The sequence below is a fragment of the Cystoisospora suis genome (genome assembly GCF_002600585.1).
Source record: "Cystoisospora suis strain Wien I chromosome Unknown contig_1128, whole genome shotgun sequence".
NCBI classification, from domain to species: Eukaryota; Apicomplexa; class Conoidasida; order Eucoccidiorida; family Sarcocystidae; genus Cystoisospora; species Cystoisospora suis.
This window is the reverse complement of record NW_027153929.1, coordinates 8,064-32,879: the sequence shown is the minus strand read 5'-3', so window position 1 is coordinate 32,879 and position 24,816 is coordinate 8,064. Positions and strand designations below refer to the sequence as shown.

The window sequence follows — 24,816 nt, the reverse complement described above, 5'->3', positions numbered from 1 at the left end:
CCCGGTTCGTAGGGATAGACCCGCGTTCAGCTAACGAAGCTGACTGACGATTCGAGTCGAAGGAAAGCTGTTGGGAATTCAACCGCGCCATTAGAGACACATAGTCGTGCTGGTGTAGAAACCCTGCGAGCACATCCCCCCTTTTTCCGAACCAGCTTGTCCTTCGAAGGTGCTTTTACTCGCGTCCTCTACAGCACACGTGTACGCGCAAGAAAACGAGTATAGACAGGCGCACTTCACAGGCTGAACTCAGTTTTTACACACGCAGTTTTCATGTAGCTGAGGTGATACTCGGCTAAACCCTAAGCGGCCAAGTGCCGAGAGGCTGATTCGCCGACATCAGGGGACATCCGCTTGAATCCAGACGGACCCGAGTGAGGGGCGGCAGCGGTTGAGTCGGAAATGTTAGAACTCGCCACCGAGGACGACTGTGCCCCCGTTCCGCTGAGCTCTTTGGTGATGGTATTGCTGGAGCAATGAACGTGGTGCGGCCGCCCCCGGCCTCAGTGCTGCCTGTAAAGGAAGAGAGACAACACTTGACAGGCTGTATAATACTTGTTCCAGCCAAAACAATATTGATATGAACTCTCTGAACATCCGCCTACCGGCGTTCCGACATGTGCTTATTACGTAGCCGACCTCCTCCAGTGCCGGCGGTACCTCGTCCTAAGAAAAACATTTGATTGGCTACTTACCCTCGCCTCCGGATCTAACGTTCTTCTCCGAAGGAGCCGATTCCAGGTGTCTACACGTTTGTCTGTGCGAGTAGGTCGTCATCGCTGTATGCATTCTCGGTCTGTACGTGCTTCGGACCGAAAGATACAGTGGAGTGCGAAACCTCCGTATATTTAGCCGCGCCATGGCTGGTATTCAGTTTACAGATCAAACAACCCAGCTGTAACCAGCCCGCCCTGACGGCGATCGTGCGAGAACGGCGTAGTACGAGAGCGTACGCGTCGCGGCTCCTTTTTCCCACTGACGAAGTATACGCACGTCCACACCGGCAGCCTAATATAGGCGAAATGAAAGTAAAACGGTGACTGTTGTACACCTTTTCAGAGCGTGGAAAAAGAAAACTGGCTGCCCAGACAACTGCGGGACGACGTGTAACTCGGATCAGGGCTCGGATCAGGGAAGTGTGGAGATTAGCTTCTTAGTTTGGTAAGTGGGATGTTCTTCTTTCTTGGAAGACGACGCACCTTCACAACGTCGTTCTCCTGAATGTTGAAGTTCAACGGGCACTGCGACAAGTGAATCTGCAAATCCATGCCGTCCTTCTGCATCAAGGTAGGCAGACACAACGCGAGGCTACTTCCACAGCTCACGGCATAGGTACGCTGTGTGTGCGGGAGATTCCGTTCGGCGGTAGGTGTACTCTTCCCTGCTTGCAGCAGCGGACATAGGTAGGGCCCCCCACACAGGAAGGGATGAACTGAAGATGAGCGTTCGCACGAGGGTGCGGGCCATCCTACCACACTTCGTTCGCAAACGGTGAAGCTCGAAAATCTGGGGTGCTCGGGGTGTCGAACCAGAAATAGCCTTGGGTGAACTGATGGGCGCCGTTAGACGCGAAGGCAATATTCTCCACTGCGATATGCGACAAATTTTCTGGCGTGATCTGGCGCAGACTCGTAGCACACCGCTTCGTGATTAAGCTCTAGAGACCTGCTGGCACACACTTACACTACAGTGCCAAAAAGAGAATCACTTTCTTAGAAGCGCTTACGGAGTAAACAAGTCTCAAATCGCTTTGGGGAATGCCCACGTTTCGGCTGTAACTTTCAACGAGCCGCCTAGACACGCACGCAGCAACAACAGGGAAACTAGCCTCTTCTCTGTCATTCAGCAATCTGGGGCTTTCGCTCCAGATATTAGATACGTCTGTTAACAACGTTCCGGCTCGATACTGGCGAGGGTTCCAGCTGCGTGATGTGGCTTCGATCGATGCAGAAACGCCTGGGGAATTTGCGCTGAACCTCCATCGGCTGTAACGGAGTAGCAAGACAGCTCTTAGCCAATTCTTGTCCCACACCCACCGTGTCCGCAAGCGCATACTTCTCGTGATGCACAAGACTGGCCTAGCAGGTATACCAGAAAACCGAATAGGTGACAGTCGCACATCTCACCTGCAGCCGTGGGCGTACGTGCACTGCACGCCTGCAGGAGATTGTCAGTGTTGGTTACTGGTGCGAGGACTTCCGCACGATGTAACGCTAAAGTATTTCTTACGTGCAAGCGCAGCTGGCAGGTTTCTAGCTAGCTGAGGGGCAACGATACATTACTCTAGACGAGAAAAAGTATTGTTTGCAACGTACGGCGCGACTCATCACGGAGTTCACCAGTCTACTGCCATATGAGCTGGCAACTTGCTTACGAAAATGGGGTCGTCATGTTGGCGTTGAAGCGCAGGCGGGGAAAGTAAGGGCAATCCGCTGAACCTGATATTTGGGACAGATATCTGGAACATGATAACGTTTGCTTGTCGTCAGCGTAGAGGTGAGCCTTGGACAAAGACCCGGCCTTGAGGTACTACTCAAGTGTTGTGGCTTTAGGATTCGAATCTAAAGTCGTGCAGGAGGCAGGCGCTCCTGAAAACACCGACGGGAATCAGTACGCGGTCAACAGGCAAGGCAGGCACGACTCGCCAAACGGTCCCGCCAGAGATCTCTTTCTGCTCATGTCGAGAAGCTACGGTTATTACGGGGCGCACGTACTGATTGACTTCAGTATAGAGGTGAGCGGCCGTCGGTCGTACTGCGAGCGTCGAGTCGACGAAGCGTGGGATGGACAGTGTAAAAGTGAAAGCAGCGCTCTCTGTTGTCGCGGTAATCTACTCCAGCATGCAGAAGCATCAACTATAGACGTCTTTGAGGGCACGTATCAGATAAAGGCACTTGGAACTTGTCGTGTGCTAATGAGACAGACTGCTCGACCACAAACACGTGTTTCAAGTGCTGTGTTGATTCCTGAGCAAGCAACTACTGACATATAAAGAGGCCCGATTACGGGATGCCAAACACACACTGACGCCACGACATGTTCGTCGCATGTAAGCAAAAAGGCGGGTACGTCTTGCGTACAGCAGTACGGAAGTGCGAAACCGTGTGCTGCTTTTATGAGACTCGCAGCTGCAGGCTGCACGGACAAACCTTCTATGAAGAGAGATATCCAGACTCTCTGGGTAAACTGGAGTGCAAGGCGATGCTCGGCATAGATCTGTACACGCTTCGTGGCCATGCCGTAGTCCGCCGGGCTGAGATCTGGCAGCACCTGCAGCCACGCAAAAGAGTCCACACACGGAACAGTGGATTCAGCGTGGACCGCTCACGGGCGGTACTCCAACACGGATGTATAACAAGCACGATTTTACAAGCGGACACGGCGCGACCACATCGCACGCCCGCACACTCCTAGGATTACACGTATGCCTCCGGGCTCGCCGTAGAAGCATACGTGCAACAGGCGTTTGCACCATCACGAACATACGTAGGCCAGCAGTTCAGGCAGTCTTAGGCGTCTACGCTCGCGTGGAAGTGTTTAATATATCAAGAAAAGCACGCTTACCCTGATGGGTACGTTGCGGTGAAGCCACAAAAAGTCGACAAATCCATCCCGCAGCTGTGCCTGGTCGCGGTAATACCTCATGAGCTTCCGGAACGGGACAGAGGGCGGCATCCGGTAAGTAAGTGGTCCTGTTCTACCTAAGACAAAAACCTCCAAGTGAGGAAGCTGAGCGTCTGCGACATTCCCGCCGTCTCTCTCGAGACGGCCACGAACAGAAACCGGGGAATGTGGGGACGACTCGAAGGGGTGTTCTGTCCTCTGAGGCGGCGACCTCCCCGGAGTACTCCGCTGCGCAGCACGACTATCACGACGAGAAATCTCAGAGGCAGACGGCTCTGAGGCCGTCTCCCACTGTCGATAACTCAGGAAAGGAGACGAAGAAGGACGGGAGACGAGAGCGGTGATGCTTCTCGGAGAAGACGAATCAGTTTCCGATGAGCTGATCCCTGGAGAGAGAGGCGACGAAGACGCGGAGGAAGTGCCAGGGGACGCCGGCGCTTTGAGAGCAGGGTCCGAAAGAATACGGAAGTGGGGAGTTTCCGAGGAAGAGAACGCGAGCGCAGCTCTATCGCCACCCTGACAGAGTGCTTTCCTGCGAGCAGAGGATACGCGCGCCACTGAAAGTCCCCAGTTCTCCATTTCTCGAGTGACGCGACCGTGACCCCATTGCCCTGAACTCGATGCTTGTTCCAGTGGGTCATCTCCGTCTCCTTGCTCTTCTCTCCCTCTCCCCATTCTTCGTTTCCTTCTCTCTTCCTCCTCTCCTGCGGCGCCCAGTTGGCCTTCCTCTGAGTTGTCCTCCTCCGGTCTTATGGTACCCAGCTTTGCCTCCCCTGGCTGTCTGTCCACTCTCGACCTTTGCTCAAATTCCTCAACAGCACTAAGCAGTCCCTGCATCTGTTTCTTCACGGCGTCGAAGTGCTCATTCATTCGGACGGTCGCATCCTCCTCAGACCGTGTTGGCAGCATTCCAAGCAGCGTCCGCAAGGGGTCTGCTCTGCTGTGGCGACCATTCTCAGCACTGTGTCTTTCTTGCTCTTTTCTTCTGTCACCTGCCCTGGTTTCCGGTCGCCCGTCATGTCCTTGTCCCCCTGCTTGAGCCTCCCCTGTGTCCACTCGTAGAGTTTCAGGTGCTTCTCCACGCAAGAGATCCTCGGGCCTCTGACAAAGCTGGATAGAGAGCGCACAGCAAGAAGTGTCACCCTTAGGATTACGCTCGCCCACAGCGATACGCGACGGACTGTTATCCTGTGATCCCGTTATCTCTGTTTGGCTCTGAGAGATCCAATACGCAGAATCCGATGTTACAGTTGTGTGAGATACCGCGACTCCGGTGCTTTGGCCCTGATGATGCTGCTCTCCGTCGGCGGTCATCTCCCGTCCCGAAGCAGGCTGTACCGCTGCGACACGCCCTTCTTGACCTTCGCACGATTTCCTACAAGGAGTGCGCTGGACTGTCTCTTGTGCACAACCAGTTTGGTGCCGAATAGCGTGAGTTCCTGCATCTGAAGAAAAACACAGAAAGCTCTTTCCCGAGGCAGCTCGTTTTCTCTCACTATCGAGTTTTTTTTTCGGCGAGTTTCTTGCATTCTCTGGACCTCTCGCGCGTAGCAACGTGACTGCTTGTCCTACGAGGCGAGCGAGCTGTTGTTGACTGCAGAGTGTGGTGATGTGCTGACGGGCTCTGCGCCCACACTAGCCGACGTTGTACGAGCCCGCCTTCCACAAGGAAACAGACTTCCAGTTCCCGCAAATTTCAGATGTTCACGATTCACAGCAACAGACTTGATACCGTTGTGGGTGCTGTTGCGAACTGCATGGTGAGCTCCTTTTCGAGACCCGGCCGTCGCCGGCCGAGCAGGTCTCATTGGTGGTAATTAGCTTTCTTCACCCTCACCTCGGTTTCCCGGGGCACTCGCGCTCTCCTGTAAAGTGCCGTTCCTTTCGGCAAGAGAAGTGTTTCCATGCCCTACTGAATTCCCATCATCAGTCCCGCTCCTTTCCATCTGCGTCACCCTGGCTCTCACATCACGACCCTCTTCATGAGTCTTGCCCTTCTCTTTTTCTCCAAGAGAAGAGCAAACAACAACTTCAGGCTTGCGACCGAAGGCCCTCGTCACAGCCTTAGCGAGGTTCGCGTACGACGACACGGCAAAGAGCAGCTGCGTCGCCTCGGCACAAACCGACGCTAAGAACTGAATCGCCAGGGGGGAAATACTGGCAGGATCCGTCACAGTTGTCAAGTCAACTTTACGGGCCTGGGAGAGGAGTGGCTCAAACCTAACGAGACGGTGCAGGTCTAGGTCTTCCGGAAATACATACACGTGCTCGCAGTACCGTTCGATCAGAACTTTATTACAGTGAGCTGTACAAACCTACGGAGTAAGAAACGCACATGATATAAAAGGCCAAAGAAGAGGTGGATCATCGATCCCGACAAATACCTTGGTACTGCGCGGGCTCCTTGATGACCACTTCCTAGGCGTCTGGTCTGCATCAATCCGGAGTAGGCGTGTAAGCATTGCTAACATCACACGAAACACAACGCAAACACGAGCTATGCAGGATTCTTCGCGAGTTCTAGCCTCTGCTCACAGGTGACTCCCTGCCGGGGTATTTTCCTCATCGAAGTCTCCGAACAGATTGTAGAAGTGTCTGAGCAGCGGCCGGGAACAAGGAACGCAGACGAAGTGTTTGGTAGTCCTCTCAGATCTGGGGTATAGTCAATGCCACAGTTCGACTGGATGGGGGGGTGTCCTTATCGCGTACTCCAACGCCACTTACTTGTCGGAAGGTGAGGAACTCGGATATTGTTAAATGACGGATGACTTCGCACAGAATGTGAACCGGCAGTCGCGTCAGGCCTCCGCGACACCATCGCATCTGAGATCTTTTACGTTGTCTTTCCTCCGTTTGACATTCCCAAGCGACCTGACGACTGAGCAAGCCCTCTCTTCTCTTGGTCGCCCTGTCAAAGCTGTCGGAAAAGAATCGGCAGTCTGCTTTTTCTCTCCCTTTAGAAAGACAGGCGCTTTCTTCATGCTCGTAAAGACACTTCACTTCTCCTCCTCTGGCCAACCAACAGACGGTTTCCGGATCCTCAGTAACCCCTGGAACGGAAGATGTGGGGCTGGAGCCAGAAGAGCAGATACAAGAAAGCCCCTCGTGTTCTTCGCCATCTATGCTCTCGTCTTTTCTACCGTTGGCGGGCACAGAACACTTTGAGTACGTGGTAGCTAGCTCTTCTCTCTCGGCCAAGTCATCTTCAGCTGTACGGAGGTTCTCCTCTTTTCCTGCAGTATGTTCGTCATCGACGCAATCCCCTAGCTGTGACACATCGCTCACGTTGTCTCCTGTACGTGTCGTAAAACGATCTGTTCCATTCTTGTTTCTCTTTGCGAGAGACCGAGGAAGAGCAACCTCATTCACCTTTTCCTGTACTCGCTGACAAAGAGCAGCGCTACCGAGGCCCGCACGTTCCCTCGCAATCTCATCAGGAAAAACGAGCAGAGACTCACAGCCTAAACAGGGCAAGTGCACGTACCGGCGACATGCCGGCACGATGAGAATTTCTGAGGTAACAGACCACCCATTCTCGGGCGAGGCTAAGTTCTTTCTCCCTTCCTTATCTGCCTGTCTTCCCTGGACATCGCTCTGTCGGTGGGGCTCTTCCGCCAGTCTTCCCCTGCTTGTCAGGTGCTGAGATAGGGAAGAAGGTTCAGAACTTCGAGATGCATAGTTAGCATGCTTTTCGGTTTCTTTACTACACTCCGATGAGAAAGTATGTTGTCCGGTTTGATCTCCGGCTTTCACCGAGCACATTGACAGAAGGGGGGATGGTGAGGAAGGAGAACGCTTCTGTCTCTGTTTGCTGAGAGAAGACACTTGGAGCAACCGTGAACTAGAAGCATCACAGGACGACATTATTGACGAGAAATGAGAAGTGCTACGATTGGAGCGATAATGAGCAACGCGCAAAGCCATATGTGCTCCTGGAAAGCCTATACCTCCAGGTGTTCGCGGACCGCTGTCGACTGATTTCTCTCCCAGACAGCCTGCACTTTTCTTCTTTCTCGTCTTCCCGTTTCTGATGCAAGACATCCTTGGTCTGGCGTGTTGCTTCACCTTATCGAACAATCGGTGCTCGAGATCCCCTCCTCTCTGGCCGGCATTTTCTGTCTCCCTCCCGCATTCAAATGCTTCTCCTCGGTGCTCTACCTTCCTTCCTGCCGCTTTCGGTCTCACTATCGTTCTCAGCCTCCCACCGTGCTTGGGCTCTTCTCCACCACGCAACCACCGCGGGTGCTTTGCAGTCCCCACTCTTCTCCGCAGTGCCGCGTCCTCGCCCCGGCAAGACCTCGTCACATCTAAGTTCCGGTGTTCTTCCCTGGTGAGTCTTCTTTTTTTCCCGCAAGGCCCCTTGCCGGAACGAAGTTCTGTCTTCTGCGCGCACTTTCTGAAGAGTGGAGGGCTCAGTCCTCTTGTTCGCTGCAGTCTCTGTCCTCTTTCTGTGGCACTCACCGAAGGCGTGACTGACGAAGAGATAAAAGGCCTTGGACTGACTGACCAAAAGTGCCTCTGCAAAAAGCGCCTACATAGTTGCGCCATGACGCTTGGATCTTGCGTACCAGCCGCGCTATTCTCATTTCGGTTGTCAGAAACAGGCATGGCTGACAACGTCTTGGACTCCGAGGTAACTGACTGCGCAGCCTTGTTAGGAGAGGCACTCAGGGGCGAAGCAGAAAGAGGAGACAAGACGGAAACTTGGTTAGCAGAGACAGAAGCTGAAGAGAGCACGCTCTGTCTGCGTCCCGTCGGTGAAGAACCCTCACGTCGCACCCTTTCTCCAGCAGTTGTCTCCTGCTCACATGCCACTGCACTGAGGTTGTTCTCCGTCCGGAAGCCACAGTGAGCATCGCTCAGTGGCAGGAGAGAACTCGTGGAACCGGACAAAGGAAAAGAGTGCGACAAGGCAGAAGGCGGAGAAATCACACTGGTATGCGCAGAGGACGAGTGTCTGGTTGTGCGACTCTCCAAGGAATTCGCTAGGGGTCCACGCTCAGAGGCTACGGTCCAAGCCCGGAGGCCCATAGTGTCAGGCCCTTCTGGTCCCGTCTTTGAGAAGCTAAAACCCACTCTTTCGGCTGAGCCGGAAGCTTCCAGGCGTTCTGCAAGACTTGTATTCGACAGGAAGCGAGACCCCAATGAAGAATTTCGAGTCGGAGAAGAGGGTGCAAGGACCCCCTCAGGCCGCCTGTTACCGGGGCAGCTGCGCGCGCGGCGCCCAGAAGATTCGCACGCTGGCATTGTCGCATCAGAAAAAGATCTGTCCCACCCTTCCTTCGCGGGCAGAGAATTAAAAGGCATAAACAAGTTTCTCCGCGCTTCGAAAAGGCCAGTCAGAGAACTGGCAGGGACGCAGTGGGGGTACGCCGGTGGGGGAATGATGTGCATCCGCTCCGCGGCAACACAGTCGCTGTTATGCCGTGGTTCTTCTCCTACGAATTCCCCTCCGAAAACGTACCCCGAATAGTACCGACGAGACTGGGAGAGAACCAGCGGACCACACAACACGGAGTACGCTTCATCTCTCTCCTTTTCTCCGGGGTTAGTTCCGATCCCCGCGGCCGACCAACTTTGTAGGACAGGCTGCACGTCTCCGTTGTCGTGAGAAGACACAGCTTCATCCAGGCGCTCTGTTGTGGATCGCCCCACCTGGTTAGCGTCTGACCTGACAGTGAACTCTTCAATGCCCAGGCCATGTTGCCAAAGCAATTCGGGGGCCTCCTGACGCGAAACCCTGGCCATACGCCCAGAAGCGAAAATCACATTTACCGTATCCAGCCCTTTTCCCTCCTCCCTTTCCTTGTCCCACATGCTGTTCACGTGACTGTGCGCTAGACGATTCTGCGATTCCCTGAAAGAAGTGTTCAACGCATATCGCCCGAGCGCCTCGTCTTGTCGCAGCCGACAATACACTGTATTCGGGGCTTCCCACCCCGCTTCCTGGCCTCTCCTTCCATTCCAGTGTACTGTCTTCAGTTCCTCTGCTGAAACGTGTGGCTTCGCCTGCATTGGTGGTGTACGAGCCGAAAGACTTTCAAGTGTATGGACTGGTTCTTTATGTGAAGTGCACGAGCACAGAGATGCAGTTCCCGGAAACTGCTCAACTTCAGAATGCCTTATCGAAGGGGGATTCCTTCTCGTAGGCGAGAAACATCTGAATACCTTCTGCGCGCCACTGTTGTCAGGACAAGATGAAGGAGTTTCTGCACTCTGTCCATCAGAATTTCTGTTTGAAACAGAGGGAATATCAGAATCACAAAGCTGTCTGCACTGCCGGCCTCGACGGCCAAACACACTGCGATCTGAAGAAGCCTGACGCCCGTTCCCTTCTCCGAGGGAACTAGCCTGACAAGAGTTGGTTAGCCCTGGTCTGTGTCCCGTGTTTAGTTCGGAAGATGAATTCTGTGCTTCTCCTCCATCTGTCTCTCCTTCGCCAGCTTCTGTGTTCTCACATGCAGCAAGGACTCCGGGTCTTCTTCGTTCTCTGTCATCCTCTTTTTCTTCAAAAGGAAGGCTGTCAGCGGCAGAAGAAGAGCTGGCCATCCTCCTATCGCTCATATCAGGCCTTGTCCCGACACCCGCGGTACCCGCCGGCGGGAGTGCACGCGCCATCAGTGTGATGGAATGAGAAACCGATGGGTCGAGGAGTGCAGCTTTGTCACTCCGTCGCCCTGCTACTCCTGAAAGTGGCCTACCTCCGTTCTGGTAGAAGGTGGGATCTGCTGCACTTTCTAGATTTGTAGTGTCTAGCTGATCTGGTTGTGAAAGACTGTCTACTCCTTCGGAGGGGGGGGGACCGCGCAAAGAGCTCAGGCTATTCCTTCCATCTCGAGCCTGTCGCACACGTACTAACACTGAGAGACGCGCACTTTCCGAAGCCGCACTCAGGTTCTGGAAAGGGCGCGCGTCCGAGGATCTCGCCACTGAAAGAACCCAAGAATGCATGATGGCTGTTGACGGCTTGTGTTTAGTGCATGACTGCTGCTGTCCCCTTGATGGCACTAAGGAACAGGGAGCCGGGCCGAGAAACCTTTGATCAGCTGGAGTGTTCTCCGGGTCGGCAAGCGTGAGTCGCGCCAGAGAAGAAGCATTCGCAGAAGCTTGCGAAGAAGTGTTTCGCTGAGGGGATGACCGGACAGGACGAGGGGGAACCGCAGAAAAGGAGAAAGGAACCAATATTGCACAGGTCCCGCGACTCTCTGAAAATGCGCTGGCGTGAGAAGCCACGAGCCAGCAAGCAACGCCGCAAGGGGTTCGATTGGGGGATGGCGCCAAGAGTAAACCCTCAGTCCCACCTGCTCTTGGACATGTTCTCGGTTCCCCCCTCAAACCCCCCAAACACGAATCACCAAGCAAGAGGCGTGGAGTCGGGCAGGTAATCTGTTGATTCGTTGCTCTTCCACGTGCTTCGCCAGATGACCAAGGTTGTTGCTGAGAGGTGTGTGAGTCCTGAGAACTAAGAACAGATAGACTGTAGGAGCAGCTATTGTGGAAGATAGGGAAGAAGGTAAGGACGCGAGGTCTTGACAGGACCCCACGACCAGTGAAGGATGCTGGGAAGGAGTGAAGTAGAAGCTGCTCGCGAAACCTCTCCGGAAACAGAACAAGCTCGGTGGGAGCAAACACGCATGCACAGAAGGCTTCTATCCCTTGGCTGAACTGCGCTTCGAGCGACTCGCTGAGATATCCAGCAACCTGAAAAAAACGAGACAGAGCGGGACGGATAAAGGGGTTCAGCTCGCTGTGATGTTTCGGGGCAGTCAATGCAGGAGAAAGGCTTGTGGCAAACAGAGGCCTAGATTTCAATGCTGGCACTGACGAAGGACTTTCGCGCGTCTCGAGAGAGACGGGAGAAGGAAAAAAATCGAGAAGAGAGTGGGAAAGAGAATTTGAAGGGACAGATTTGCCAAGGTGAAGACGACTGACATCTAGAGAGCCCAAAAAAGAAGAGCGGCTCTTGGCGGGAGTGCTTGGAGAAGCTGCTTGGAGATCCTCAGGCGAGCAAACGCACTGTGACAAAGAAGGGAGAAGAGTCTTTGTATTCCAGAGTCGTAGCGTTTCACTGGAAGCTGGAGCTGCTGTGACGTGGTGAGGATAGCCAGCTTGCGAGGCTGTGTCGCGGTGTGCGGTAGTAAACGTATAGATCGGACACAAGGAGACAGGGTTCAACCGGAGCGGGAATTCACCTCTGTCCATGATTCTGAACCCCGAAAGCCCCGAGACTGGAAAGCGCAAGCGGGGGCTGTCACGACCCTGAGCCTCATGGACAAAAGCGGAAGAAACAAAAGGAGAAGAAAAGTCTGAAGAAAGGACAGGAGCGGATGAATACTGCTGTCGGCTTGAAGCCGGAGAAACGTTGAATTTCATTGGTACTATAATCTGGCCTGCAATGGGGAAAGGTGGACCGAACCCCACAACGACCGTGAAAGAAGAGGAAAAACAGTTCGACGATATGGTAGAACCCCGGGAGAGGAAGGAAGGCGATGGGTGGGATGGATGAGGACAAGTTGAAGAGCGGTCTGAACGACAGCTTGGAGACCCGGAGGACGACCGGACACCGTGGTATCTTCGTTCGGTCTTCCCCTCTTTTCTCCCTGGCCTCGCCGTCAACGTTTCTCTTTCTCGCCGGAGTTCTGTGCTGATCCCTGGTTGTGCCTCTCTTTGTAAAGCTTCCTCGTTTCGACTGTTCTCTTCTCCGATCAGTCTTTGATCAGATTGACCTCGTCGACCCTTGGTGTGAGTACACTCTTTTTCTTCATAAACATCTGTCCTCTTTTCTTCTGTCCTCCTCATCCCGCCCAGAGTCAGTACGACGACGTAGTTGTTGGCAGGAGAAGGCCGGTCAAGTTGGCCACGCCTCCATTCCCCTTCCTCTCTCGGCACTCGGTCTGCGATTGTCAACATCTTTACTACGGTCTGCTTCTTCTTCCTCTTCTCGACAAGCATGCAGCGACTCATGGCTACAAGAGCCAAAACGTATCCTTCGGCCGCAGACACATTTGACGGCATACGAAAAGTTGACTGGGGGCAACTTCCTGCGTTGGGAAGCGACCCAACACTGCCGGATGCGAAAGCATCCTTCACCGGCTGCTCCTTCATTCCAGCTGCTTCTCGAGATGCACGCTGAGCTCCATGCTTCTTCGGATGAGGAAGAAATTCTTCGAAACTGCTAAGCTCACTTTCCTTGACTTCCAGAGACAATGCACAGTTCCTTCCTGCGAGTGAGCATGTGATCTGCTGGGAATCCGAGGTAATCCTCTTACGTGAAGGAGATTGCGTGGGAGAGAAAACCGAACAACGTTCTCGTGTCGTGTGTCTGCCTCCCGAAGAAGAAATTGAAGGGTCACGAGAAAGCAAAGGAGGCAAGGTGACATAGGAGTTTTGAATATCTCCGCATCCACAGATATCTGAAACCGCTGGTGTCTTCCCCCTTCTTTTGTTCCTCGTCACACACACGAAATCCTCTGCTTTGCACCGTTCTGTCTGAGACAACCTTCCAGTTATCGTTGTGATGCTAGTCGATAAGAGATTCCTGCGCTGTTTCCCACTCGCGGCTACACTCTTGGCTGAGACAAGAGCAGATTCTTTCGTTACCCCTGTGCCCTGCTGCTCTCTCTGCCTTTTTCTTGTCACCATTTTCTCTTTTCGGCCCTCGGTGTTGAACACTCGGCCTCGGTTATGCATATCAGCGCCGCTTTTCTCCTCTCTTTCCTCGTCTTCTACCACTCTTTTCCCGGACTTCTTTGTCCTGTATGGTGTCCTGCCCACTTCAACTTCCACCCCGTTCAGGACCCCGTATCTGCGCCTCGACGTCCTCCTCTTATTTCCTTCTTCCACTCCGTGTCTCTGCCACCTGGTTCGAAGAGACTGAATTTGTTCTCCTGCAGCTGTCATCTGCTCCTGCCCTTTCGCTGTCCCTCTGCTTTTTTTCTCCAACTCTGGATCTCTTCTTTTCTTCGCTCCCGCCGGGACCTGCACCCACATCCAACTGCAATCCTCGCAAAGCGGTGCACGGGCCCATACAGCTTGAGCTGCTCTCTCCATCTCCGAAACTCCTTCTGTCCGCCTCTCGAAAAACAGCTGGGCCCCTCTCCCTTCTCGCGGAACTGGCGAATCCAGAAAAGCCGAGCTCTGTCCTCCTGGCGAAACGAGCGAGGCATGTGCTCCTGTCCCTTCTCCTACATCTACAAAACTTTCTTCTCTCCCCGTAAATGACACTGAATTTCCCACCGCGCCAGGTACAAGTCGTGAAGGAGAAGGGACTGGAGGTAACCCCGCAGTAGGAGTCACAGGCCTCCTTACTGAGGAAGGGTCTTGGGAGGGGGGGAAGAAGTTCTGGACCGCCCGGGTGCGCAAACGTTCTTCCTGGCGGTGCTCTTCAGCAAACGGAACAACAAAGCGTAAGACACCTATCTCTGGAGGCCGTATGAAGTCTTCTACTTCGCCTGTGCGAGAGTGTGCATTTGGTGAGATACCACGAGAAGCCGACGAACTCACCTCGTCTTCCATCACTCGAGAAGAGCTCACACTGACTGAGGATGACACGGCTTTGATGGAAGGAAATGAGAAGCTCCCTGGGGCAGATGAGGTCTTCACTGCGGGCCAAGAAGTCTCGGAGGTACATGCCCCCGGGACTCCACCGGGGACACGTACTTCGTTAAACGGGGTGCGGCTGTCGCAAGACGACGTACTGGCTGCAGGCGTTCTTTGAGAAGGGACAGAGTTTTCCCCCTTTCGAAAAAGCAAAGTGTCGGGACGGAGAGAAGAAGCTTTCTCACCCTGAGATGAAGCAAACATCTGCTGGTGACATACAGGCACTGAAGATGCATCCGAAAGCGCTTCAGTGGGGACACGGGGGGTACTACAGTCGGTCACGAGAGTTGACAAAGAAGGAAGGAGAGGGACAGCGTCGGACGTTGAAGAGGTAGAAATATTAGAGACAAATGGAGAAACTGAAGAGCGGTACGCTGCGTGCAAGAAGAAATCCCTACGCGCCTTGAAACATACAATTAACAGTGAGCGAGCAGAATGGACTGCATAACTTTGCCTCCATCCCTCCAAAGAAATATACTGGGCGTCCCCTTGGATGAACGGAGAGGCACGGAATAGTGAAGGACAAGGAGAGGAAGGAATGGAAGAAGAGTGGGGAAAACGTGCTGACGGCGAACAGGTTGGAGTTTTAGCTTGTACGAAAGTGTATGATAACGATTCCTCACACGAAGATGGCTGTGACGCCGCCCGGCCTTGCTTGTGAGCCAGCTGTACGGCGTCTCTAAGAAGAGGACAGACAACCAGGACCGCCTCCGACTCCTTCACGGCCACACCGTGTCTGCAGAACAGGGAAAGTGGAAGATACTAAACATTAGGCAGACTCCCGGTGAGCACCCCGGCAACCGCCGTTGCATCGGGAAAGATAGTACCGAGATGGGCTTGCAGCAACGCACGACAGAGCAAGTCTCTTGGGGGAGGACGACACATTACGAGGGATGTAACGTGACCTTGGGTAGTGCACATACATAAGTAACCAGGTGTCTACGACTTGCCGCATGTCGAGGCGTACCCAAGCACTAACCTGCCGTGACGCATCTCCCGCTAACGGTGCTCCATTCAATAGACGATGGCTGCAGAGCGACATACGCATGAAGGCGTGTACAGGTAACACCTCAAATTGTACGGTCGTAGACCGTTGGAAGAATATACAGAAATGGGAAACTGGCACCAACTTCTTTCATGTGTTGCTCGTGACGTACCTACTGCGGTCGTCATGCCGACAGGCATATTTGAGACTTTTGGGGATGAGAAGAATAAAAACAGGCTCCAGCGCAGGCTCGTCTGCAGAACTGCACTGATGCAGGAGGTCCTCCATGCAGAGCCAGTCGGAGGGAGACGCGAGAGGCAACGAGTGGTACTGTACGTTCATCATACGCGAGACAAGAAGCGGCGTAGAGCCACAAGGAAAGAGAGATGAAGGGTAATTAGGAGATGAAGTAGGCGGAAAGCTAGGGACTGGAAAAGCAAAGACTGGACAGAGATCTTTCTCGGAGTGTGGAGGATTTGCCACGCTGCTCTTCCCTTTGGTCTCCTCTTGTTTTTCCTCCCCACTTTCCTCGTCTTTCGGACGTCTTATCTCTCGTAATACCCGTATCGCCTCCTTGCTACGTTCTTCTTGACTCCTCTCCCGTCCCGCAGACAGCCCTGTGACCTTCAGAAGTTCAAGCGCAAGTTCAGAAGAGAATCCATCTTTCTCAGCAATTTTCCGAGCAAATGTTTGCAGTCCCAGACTACAGAGCAACCGGAATATAAAGCTTAAACCGAAAAAATGAAGATTCCGGAAGTCCGCAGCGTGACGCATAAGCTCCTGAATGTCGGCTACGGCCCTCCGCTGAATTCTGGTCAGCCTATCATTCCTAGGCTGTCTTTTACTCCATCCTAAAAACGGATCAGTACGCACGTTGTGACTACATGGGGTTTGCGGTGCTTGTCGCAAAGGGTGACTGACGGGAAGCTTCCAGGGCACTTCTGATTTCACCTGCGTTTCACGAATGGCCGCAGGGATGGTTCCTGTTACGACTGCAGTAGATGAAAAAGACATGGAAAGTGAGCCGTCAGAACACTCTAGTTTTGAGCCGCGATGGTTCCACAGTGAAGGGAGACCAGAAGATGAAGATGCCTCCGAATCAGACGACGCACGTCTCCCCCCCTCAACAGACTCTCTGAATAGCAATCCGTCTGCTGGAGAGGGTATAGAAGATGGAGGAAAGAGTGATGAGTACTTTCCTGAAACGGCGTCCTGAGGAGCGGACTGACACTTGCTATCTGAAAACCCATTTTCTCTTGTATTCGGAATGGCGTGAGCCACAGGACAGGAGGAGAGTGTGGGGACATCCTCCTGTCTCCAGGTGAAGATTTCTCTGATATCGACAGAGCTGAAAAGAAAGCCCCGGCGCCACCGCCGCCGGTGAAAGCGGTTGGAGGATAGAAACTGAAATAAGAGCATCTCATCATCTACAGAAAGAGGAGGAGTCGGATGAAAGAGGGAAAAGCAACTAGAAAGTATGCTGTCTCCTGGGCCACGTCCTTGGCTTGTGAAAGGAGCGAAGTCATTTCTCCCACGCGATAACGTTACCTCGTCAAAAGTGTCAGAAGAGATTTCGTGCAGATTCTCGTGTGCCCGGAGAGGAGAGTCGCGACAGTGATCCGGAGGCGAACTGGAGAGGGCAGAGGGATTCTGGCAAGTCACCTTTGACAGTGACAATGCAATCTGACGCGTCGTTTCTCGATTAGTAACGGAAGACGGGACAGGAACGCCGCTCTCCAGATGGCATCGAGAAAGACCTTCTTTGTGTGAAGAAACACCAGACCCGGTCTTCTCATATGCAACAGGGTGGGACACGGCAGGCGCTGAGGACCCCGGAGAGTGAAGAAGAGAGTCGTAACTTATATGGGTCCTACTTCTTGGTAGAAGTTGGGGGTTCTCAGCACCCGCCACGAGAGGAGAACGGAGAAGATCCGGAGGAAGGGAGACCACGGCGATGCCTTCAAACAACAGAGACTGGGTAACGTCATCGTTGGACCCACAACAGCTTGAAGGAGTGGCGCAGTCTGCCATAATGGAAAGGCCCTAGGCAGAGCACGAGATGTATCATTGGGTGTTTTTACACGTCCTCGGGCTACCACCATTGGCTCCCGTTCCTCATCGATTTGTGGCACCGAAGAGCTGGGTTTGGAGTAGACGACGAAGACTTAAACAGTAACAGGGATCCGTGTGGTTTCAAGCGAGCGACCGTTTAACGAAACAACGACTGCAGCAAGCGGGTCAGAGAGGTTTCAAAAAACGGAATGTCCTAGCTGCATTGTCTGCACACCACGAGGGGCCGCGCCAGTTCAGCTGAGAGGAGGGGCATTAAGCTTAAAGAGCAGTGCTGCGTGCCGCCAAGCCACGGTAACTGTGGAAGGAAACAAACACTTACAAGGAAACGCGATCCGTGGCCGTTCTTCACGTCCTGGGTGTGCAGATAGCTCGCACATTGTGATGAACACAGGTTCCTCTCTTCTCAAGAGGTGACGTACTGTTCAGCTTCGTGGGTTCTTCGTCGTTACCCAGTCGCCTGCACGCGGCCAACTCAGTTGCCCAGGCGTAGCGCCGTTTTGTCGAGGACAGCGGATAACACCGCGCCCCGTATAGAAATGCTGGACGAGAGCTCCGCCCGGCAAGCTACGTCCTTTCTATTCCTCTATTCTCTTTTGCCAGACGCAGTGATAGAAGAGAGGGAAGAGCGAAGTGAGTATTTGGATGTGATTGAAGCCGGCGCTGCAATGAATGTAGAGATCCTGACCTGTGACTAGTGTAGCACACAAGCACAGAGAAGCCGAAGCCGCGCGGTGCAGAAGAAAACATGAGGGAATACATCTGGACGGCCGGACAGCCACCGATTTCACTTTACCGCAGAGAGGCTTGAAAACACTGATGGAGAGAGGGGAAAGGAAGACCGGCGAAAGAGTCTCCGGAGAATACAAAGCAGAAGCCCTGCATACTGCGGCTAGTGACTGGAGTCCCTGAAGGTAGGTCACACGCAGACAAAGAGGAAATGACAAAGCTAAGGAAGGACGAGAAAAATATCAAACCGAGAGACCGTGACCAATGTCAAGCACGCGAGAAAAGGAAAACGTAACCATGGCGCATACCAGCAGCGAAAGGAACTAGGAGAGAACACGGGGCGTCCAAGGTCGGACACCAACAAGAACATCTTGCTGCAGAAGCGAAAAAAGCGTAGCTGACAAAACTCTCCGCTAGAACGTCGCGAGGCGGGGCACGACACACGACAAGGCGCACGTGAAAGGAAGTAGCGGGCAGGTTACTGTGGTCACCTATTGCCTGAGGAGTCAGATAACCAGCTATTAGAAGACGAACTGGCCGGAGAACACGAATGACGCTGCCCCTAAAACGAACCACATCTGAAATACCGCTGATTGCCTCGGATGCTGCTGCAGGGCGGGTGAGTACACCACGACGGTAAGGGACAGGCTGGCCAACGGCATCGGCGCAAGTGTGAGGGTACTGAACCGTCGGCAAGCAAAGCGGACACGTGTGAGCGGGAAGTCACACGAATGCCTTGGGAGACAAGTGCCCGGGGGCAGAGCAGCCGCGGACGCGTCCTGCTGAGCCTCTTGGCGACAGGAGTCGAAGAGGGCAGGCGGGAGACGGACAGACACGTAAAACAGGCTACAGCTTGAAGTGAGGTCTAGCAGAGAGACTACGGTCCCCTGAGGAGTTGTCGCAGGGGCGAGCGACCGGGGACGACCGGCGTCGATACAGCCGTAAGAAAGCCCCACTAAAAAATACTCCTTTATGCAGCATGCCTACCTGGCCGACGCAGTACGTGTTCAGCACAGCAGACTTCGGCGAACCATATAGGTTCACTAGCAAAAACAGGAAACATGGCGAGGAATGAGGCAGCTTGACAGGCCCATGTAGCTGTGGCGCATGGGAAGAGATGGGAGATTCCCGTACAAGGGAGCCAGAGGGAGAAGAGACGTGAGAGTGAACATGTAGCGAAAACGTGGACGAACTTGAACATTTCAGAGCAGAAGCTTTTTAGATCCTTGGGAAAAGTCTACGGCAACCCAAAGTGAAGGAGGTTTGTCACAGACTGGGAGATACCGCCTGGGAGATTCTTCGTGTGCCATGTCTTGCCGACCGTATGCACATGCAGCGGACTCCGTGACTGCAGCCCCCTGAAGCGCGGAAGCTGGGTCTGATCCAGACTTGAAGGACCAGGTGAAGGTGTGACACAGCGACAAAGACCAGAGAACACTTTTACTGGGGTAGCAATTTTTTAGTGCATCTGGCCGCGAGTTTATTGCACCGGATGGAGCAGCATCTTCGTCCTTACTCGGCTCTCGGACTTCGTCACCGTTGGCGCCATTAGTTCAGAATGGCAGGTTGGCTGGTGAGGGATCAGGCAACCGACGCTAGAAATGGGAGGGCAATGTGGCTAATACCCCCTAATGAAGTAGTGGAGTTCTATGGGTGAAGTGTGTGTGTGTGTGAGGCCTTCAAAGTCTCACCCTCTAGAAACCCGAAGCGTGCGTCCCCCACAGAGCTTTCCTGCTGGAAGACCACAGATTCCGTCGGCGTTTCAGACTTACAAGTAATCGCAACAGTAGAGCCTGCTGCACCTCCCTGAGGAAGGCAAAGGTAATGCATAGGGTAGTTTCGGGGTATATGAACGCGCCAGGCGAAGTGATTTCAACAGAAGGGGCGCAGAGGTGCAGCCAAAGCGTTGCTCGGGCCTAGGTTGGGAGCTGTAAGGAGTACTCTCGCGCAAGCGCGGCACAACCCAACGCCTGGATTGTGGTCCGGGTTGCAGCGCCGCGTGTCCGTGCGCTTCACAGAGCGTCCCAGCAGCTTGCCCGCAGCCCCGAATTGTATCCGCTCTCCAAAAGAATTAGCCTGTGCTGTGTCCACTTCATTCTCGACAGAGACACCCAGCGTGTCACGTCGTGGTCGGAACCACGTGGTGAAGTAGTGTCACGTTCCATGTAACAGTCTGCCGCCAGCTCCCGGGTCCGAACTGTTTTCCTTTTTCCTCGTAAGAGCCATCGCTGGCGAAAGGGGCAAGGCGAAGGCACCGTCCCCCCAGACCCCGCGTATGAGATTCCTATGTTAGCGTTAAGCGGCCTTCCCGAGTAGGGACGCTTGGGGTGCCGGGGAACCTTTTTCCCTGCTCGGGCAGACTACTCCGAAACCGAAGGTAAACTATGCTGCGTCACATTTAGAACGGGTCAGTACAACGAGTGATGCTTGTTCTTTTTTCGTCGAGGTGGCCGCATTCGCTGAGCAGTCAAAAGTCGCTGACAGGCAGTCGCCGACACTTCGGGAACTTTTTTTCTTGGCACAGGACGTGACCTGGTTGCTCAGGTATTGTTACAGTAGCGCTGGAACCAGCAGTCGAAAGTATTTCTGGGATTGCCAGCAAGAGCTCGGCACTGTGACTGTCCCGGTCTGGTGCTGTCTAGCCCGAATTCCGGTCGACAGAAGACGCGATACCTGCCCGGTAGACGTGAAATGTGCGCGTTTGTCAACCAGTAGCACGAGGCCCCCGTGCGGCACCGAAGAAAGTCCAGGATCGGCGGGACCGCTGAGCAGAAGTGAACTACTCCACCTCGATATAAGCAGTGCAACAAACGCACAGCACTCACGGGAGCGCCGAAGCGTACACTCTAGAGGCAGCCACAGATATCAGAGATCGTTCTCGGGTCTTGGAACACTTGGATGACCGGAGAGTTCAGGCGCTGTTTCCGAGCTTGCACTCTGCGGTCGAAGTATTCATGCACTGACCATATTCAGAACGGATCGGACTGTAGCGGTCTGCACCACTGAAGACTCCGGCGCAGCAGCAGGCAGTACACCCTCAGCCGCAAATACTAGCCCGGTAAAATGGTCCAGAAATTTTCTCCTTCGCCAATGTTGCTCGGGCAACACCGGAACTCGATCTGTAATGGGAGCTGTACCGAAGTTTCTGCAGTGTCCTTCGCTACGTTTCTAGAGAAGTCTTTGATGAGTCCACGATGCAAGCTGTTTTCGCTGTGACACCTAAGCTTTCATAGTCCGGCCAATGCCACCGCGTCGTACGCCCGACCTATCCCTGGCGTTCCACAAGCTGTTTGGGTGTTGCCTAGCGTCGTCTCGTAGTCCACCGTAGCCACGGACCAGCAACCTCGGAAAGAACACGTGTAATGCGGGAGAGAGCAGCACTTCGTCTTCGGGTCGACGGAAGACAGTTCGACACAGTGATCCTCTCTGAGTGGCACCACCCGACTATATGGATACTCTTCCGTGAACTGCATTGGACAAGGGGAGTCTCTGGGATAAGAGGCACCACGTTAACTCGCATTGCTGAGGAACAATTTTTCTGCGTCACAACCACTTTCAACATCTCAGTCCAGAACGCAGCAACGAGGAGACACTTCCTGCGTCACTGCAACTTTCGGAATCCCACGCAGTTGACACTGGCCGCTCTCTGAACGCCCACCATCCGTCAGAACTGCCAGCCGTTCAGGAAAAACTTCCCCATACCCACGATTTGTCCGATTTTTCTTTGCAAGGAAACGGTGTTACTGACCAGAGACGAAAGCGTTAGCCCTTACCGTTCAGTCCTGTATGTTGTTATCTCTATCTCTTTGTCTTCTAATCGTTTCCGTTTCTCTATATGTCTACACTACGTACCTCTAGGAGGTGGAGCCTTCGCATAACGCCCCTCCGATGAAACCTGCAGTTGCCCAGTCTCTACCTTTGTTTGTACCACCGGCGAAGGCATCGCTAATCCACAATGAGGCGCTCGGAGACCCTGGTGAGAGAAATCTGAAGGTGAGGACCGTGAGGAAGCAGGAGGAATCAAGGGTGGAGGTAATGGCTGGGCTAGGAAAGTCGACGCGTACATTATAGCAATAAGAAGAAGAGCGAGACATGCGATTGTCCGCCTGAAAAGAAAGGAACGTTCAGAAAAACGAGGGAACTGGATGTCTGCTTTCCAGAACGCGTGTAGGCGAACACGGCTTGCACAGTCAGGCTGTGTCGTCTCTGCCCAAGAGGCCGACTCTACTTCCCCCCCCCCTGAGCGTATGTCACCCGTTCCGAAAGCCTTCGGAACAGGAGGCACCGCGCTTCTCCGAAGAGGAACACTCAGCCCGAATTCCCTCGGATGTACCCCATACACCGTAGAGATTCATGCAGAGACTAGCAACACGGTGTGTTCTGTTCCTTACCATTCAAGGCGCTGGAAGAAGACATTCAAGACATCTCCCACAACCGCCGCGACGACTTTCGTTCTCTCTCCGTGACTGTCAGGTTGGCGCATAAGACACGCCTTCCAATCCGTGCAAGGTTGTTGTAGATACGGGGGAAGAGGATCTAGTGTATCACAACCATTGTCCCGATGTTGCTGACGACAGTGAGCAGCTTCTGCAGCATTTTGAAGTTGTCTTTGTTCTTCGCCTTGTTTTATATCGCGGTACAACGAAATAGCGAGATGAAGAAGTAACCACACAAGCACCGTTACACAACAGCCACTCCACGCTAGTCTCAGAAGACGCTGAGATGCGTCTGCAAACTGGGCGAGGCGAGAGTATCCCGAGAGGCAGGGAGACGGGAACACCAACGGGGAACCCGACGCAGCAGGGACCACGCACAGAGGAGATGACGTCCTCCTGTTGTGCCCAACTAGAGGCGGATAACTCTGACACCACCCTATCCTTTCCTCAACGGGAGGGATACTAGCAGATTGAGGGGGGCCACGGGGTACGGGTGGGATGGCAAGGGGCTCGGCAGTGTTGGCAGGACGTGGAGTCCGACGTATGGATGCTGAACCTACAGAGTGAGACCGAAATATGTTTCTCCCTTCCACACCTGAGCGCAGTATGGGCGGTAGAGGAGCAGTAGAAGCCGTGCAAGCGGAGGGGCAAGCAGTTGATTGAGCAGGCGAAGACTGTGATGGATAAGGCTGACACGGATGCGTGCTGGAGATGTGTCCACTCTTGTTCTGAAGGCAGGAGTCGGCCAGCCCTTGATCATCCCTTTCGAACAAGGAAAGCAAGAGACCAATGAAACCTCCAATCCTTCGTTTCTTCTTGACAATTTGTCGGGACTTGTCTTCTCCAGGGTCTCCCGGCACTTCCTTAGAAGGAGTATTGGGTGCCACTTGTGTGTGGCTCACATCGGCACCGCCCGTCGCCGACAGAGCTTCTCTCTCTGTATCATTGCTGGGTCTCGCGTAAGAAGTTCTGGAATCTCCGGCTGAAGTTCTCTTTATTCTCTTCCGCGGTAAAGCCCGGGAACCTCCAGAGAGGCTTATATCTCGACTTGTATCCGGTTCGCAAGAGAAAAAGCACTCTGTTGTGTTTGGAGTGCTGATGCTGGTTGTAGTCGCGAGGCGGGCAGTGCGGTGACTACCGGACGGCAGCCAAGGCCCTTTGTTGACAGGCGACGGACGAGGAGGGGGAGCAGCAGCGTCTGAACTACCAGAGAAAGACGAGCTGCGCACACGTGAAGCTGCAGCAGTGGGGTGTCTCAAGGCTGTTGTAGGCTGTGAGCAGCAATGCGTGTAGGCATCCTGGACTGCCGAGACATCTGAAAGCGAGCAGTGCGGAGGACGCCTTGAGAGATGACATTTATTTGCTTGTGGAAACAAGGACGCCTGAGACGGCGCGTCAGAATCTTGACAGGAAAGGCCTAGAGCCCCGAGCGCACTGCTCAATGGCTCCTCTTCAGGCAATGACTTAGGAAGAAGCAGACGACGAGTTTCTTCCATGAAAGGGTGCTTCAACATCGGACTACGGCAGTGAGCATTGTCCAGTGTGGGAGAAATGCTGCGGCTATCCTGACTGGCCACTGTAGAAGGGCTGGCTGACGAGCCCGAAGAGACGAGTTCGTCTTCGATAAGGTGCTGCGATTCTCTAGTTCCAAAAAAGACTCGGCCCATCATGTTTGCTGGCACACAGCGGAGAGGTGCACATAACCACGGACAAGGCGCCAGATAAAGGCACGCAATCTTCACGACCCGCCAAAGAAGTCAAAGGCTACTTAGACAAGGACTGATATTGACAGCTCAGCGATTTACACAACGGAACAACTACATGCCACGCCCGCGCGCCAACGGGGACTGGGTAGCGCCAATATCGAGGCTACTCAACAAAGGCACGCAAAAATCAGGTCGGAGCAAGCCGCGCCTGATGGAACAGGAAGGAGTCCTGCAAAAAGTCGGTCCCGTAGAGCAGACTAAAGAGAGAAACAGCGCTTGCCGAGCGGTTGTCGCTGTTGGAGACCAAACACCCGACACGGAACAGACACCAACGCCACAAGGCACTGCAGACGCCGCAGTACCTTGGACGGCTACAATCCTCTCCTCTAAATGTCCTCTCCGCAGCGAACAAGAGAGCTGAAAAGGCACTACTGGCACAAGCAGAGCATCGTATCCGTTCGGCGCTGTTGTTCTCCCCTTTCCCCTCGCCGACACCGCTGCATGTGAGTGGTCAGCAACTGTGCGCTGGGTGGGCTCTTCATGGCTCTTCATGCCGCAGCAGCAGCACACCGTTTTCCCCATCTCTTCAAACCCACCAGACACAAGCAAGTTTGTAATGCTGCTGTTACCGTATGGATCGTGCGAATGGGGGATATCTGTGCGTACC

At 53.9% G+C, this 24,816-nt stretch overlaps 3 protein-coding genes across 3 annotated transcripts; all 3 read right to left on the bottom strand.

Moving 5' to 3' along the window:
* CSUI_002713 (ubiquitin domain at the c- related) lies at positions 1 to 17,239 on the bottom strand (the record flags this gene model as incomplete). Its single annotated transcript, XM_068062912.1, has 9 exons — positions 1 to 513; positions 1,200 to 1,277; positions 1,727 to 1,793; positions 2,375 to 2,438; positions 3,150 to 3,270; positions 3,565 to 5,069; positions 5,462 to 5,939; positions 6,349 to 14,959; positions 15,381 to 17,239. 9 exons carry the CDS (start codon positions 17,237 to 17,239, stop codon positions 406 to 408), a joined length of 12,891 nt encoding a protein of 4,296 aa, XP_067925115.1. The 3' UTR covers positions 1 to 405.
* On the bottom strand, positions 17,185 to 19,245 carry CSUI_002712 (uncharacterized protein). Its single transcript, XM_068062911.1, has 2 exons — positions 18,995 to 19,245; positions 17,185 to 18,186 (listed from the first exon to the last, which is right to left on the bottom strand). The coding sequence occupies exons 1-2, from the start codon at positions 19,206 to 19,208 to the stop codon at positions 18,071 to 18,073; spliced, it is 330 nt and encodes a 109-aa protein (XP_067925114.1). The 5' UTR covers positions 19,209 to 19,245; the 3' UTR covers positions 17,185 to 18,070.
* Positions 19,246 to 21,548: 2,303 nt separating this feature from the next.
* CSUI_002711 (di-sulfide bridge nucleocytoplasmic transport domain protein) lies at positions 21,549 to 24,816 on the bottom strand. Its single transcript, XM_068062910.1, has 2 exons — positions 22,399 to 24,816; positions 21,549 to 22,113 (listed from the first exon to the last, which is right to left on the bottom strand). Exons 1-2 carry the CDS (start codon positions 24,111 to 24,113, stop codon positions 21,852 to 21,854), a joined length of 1,977 nt encoding a protein of 658 aa, XP_067925113.1. The 5' UTR covers positions 24,114 to 24,816; the 3' UTR covers positions 21,549 to 21,851.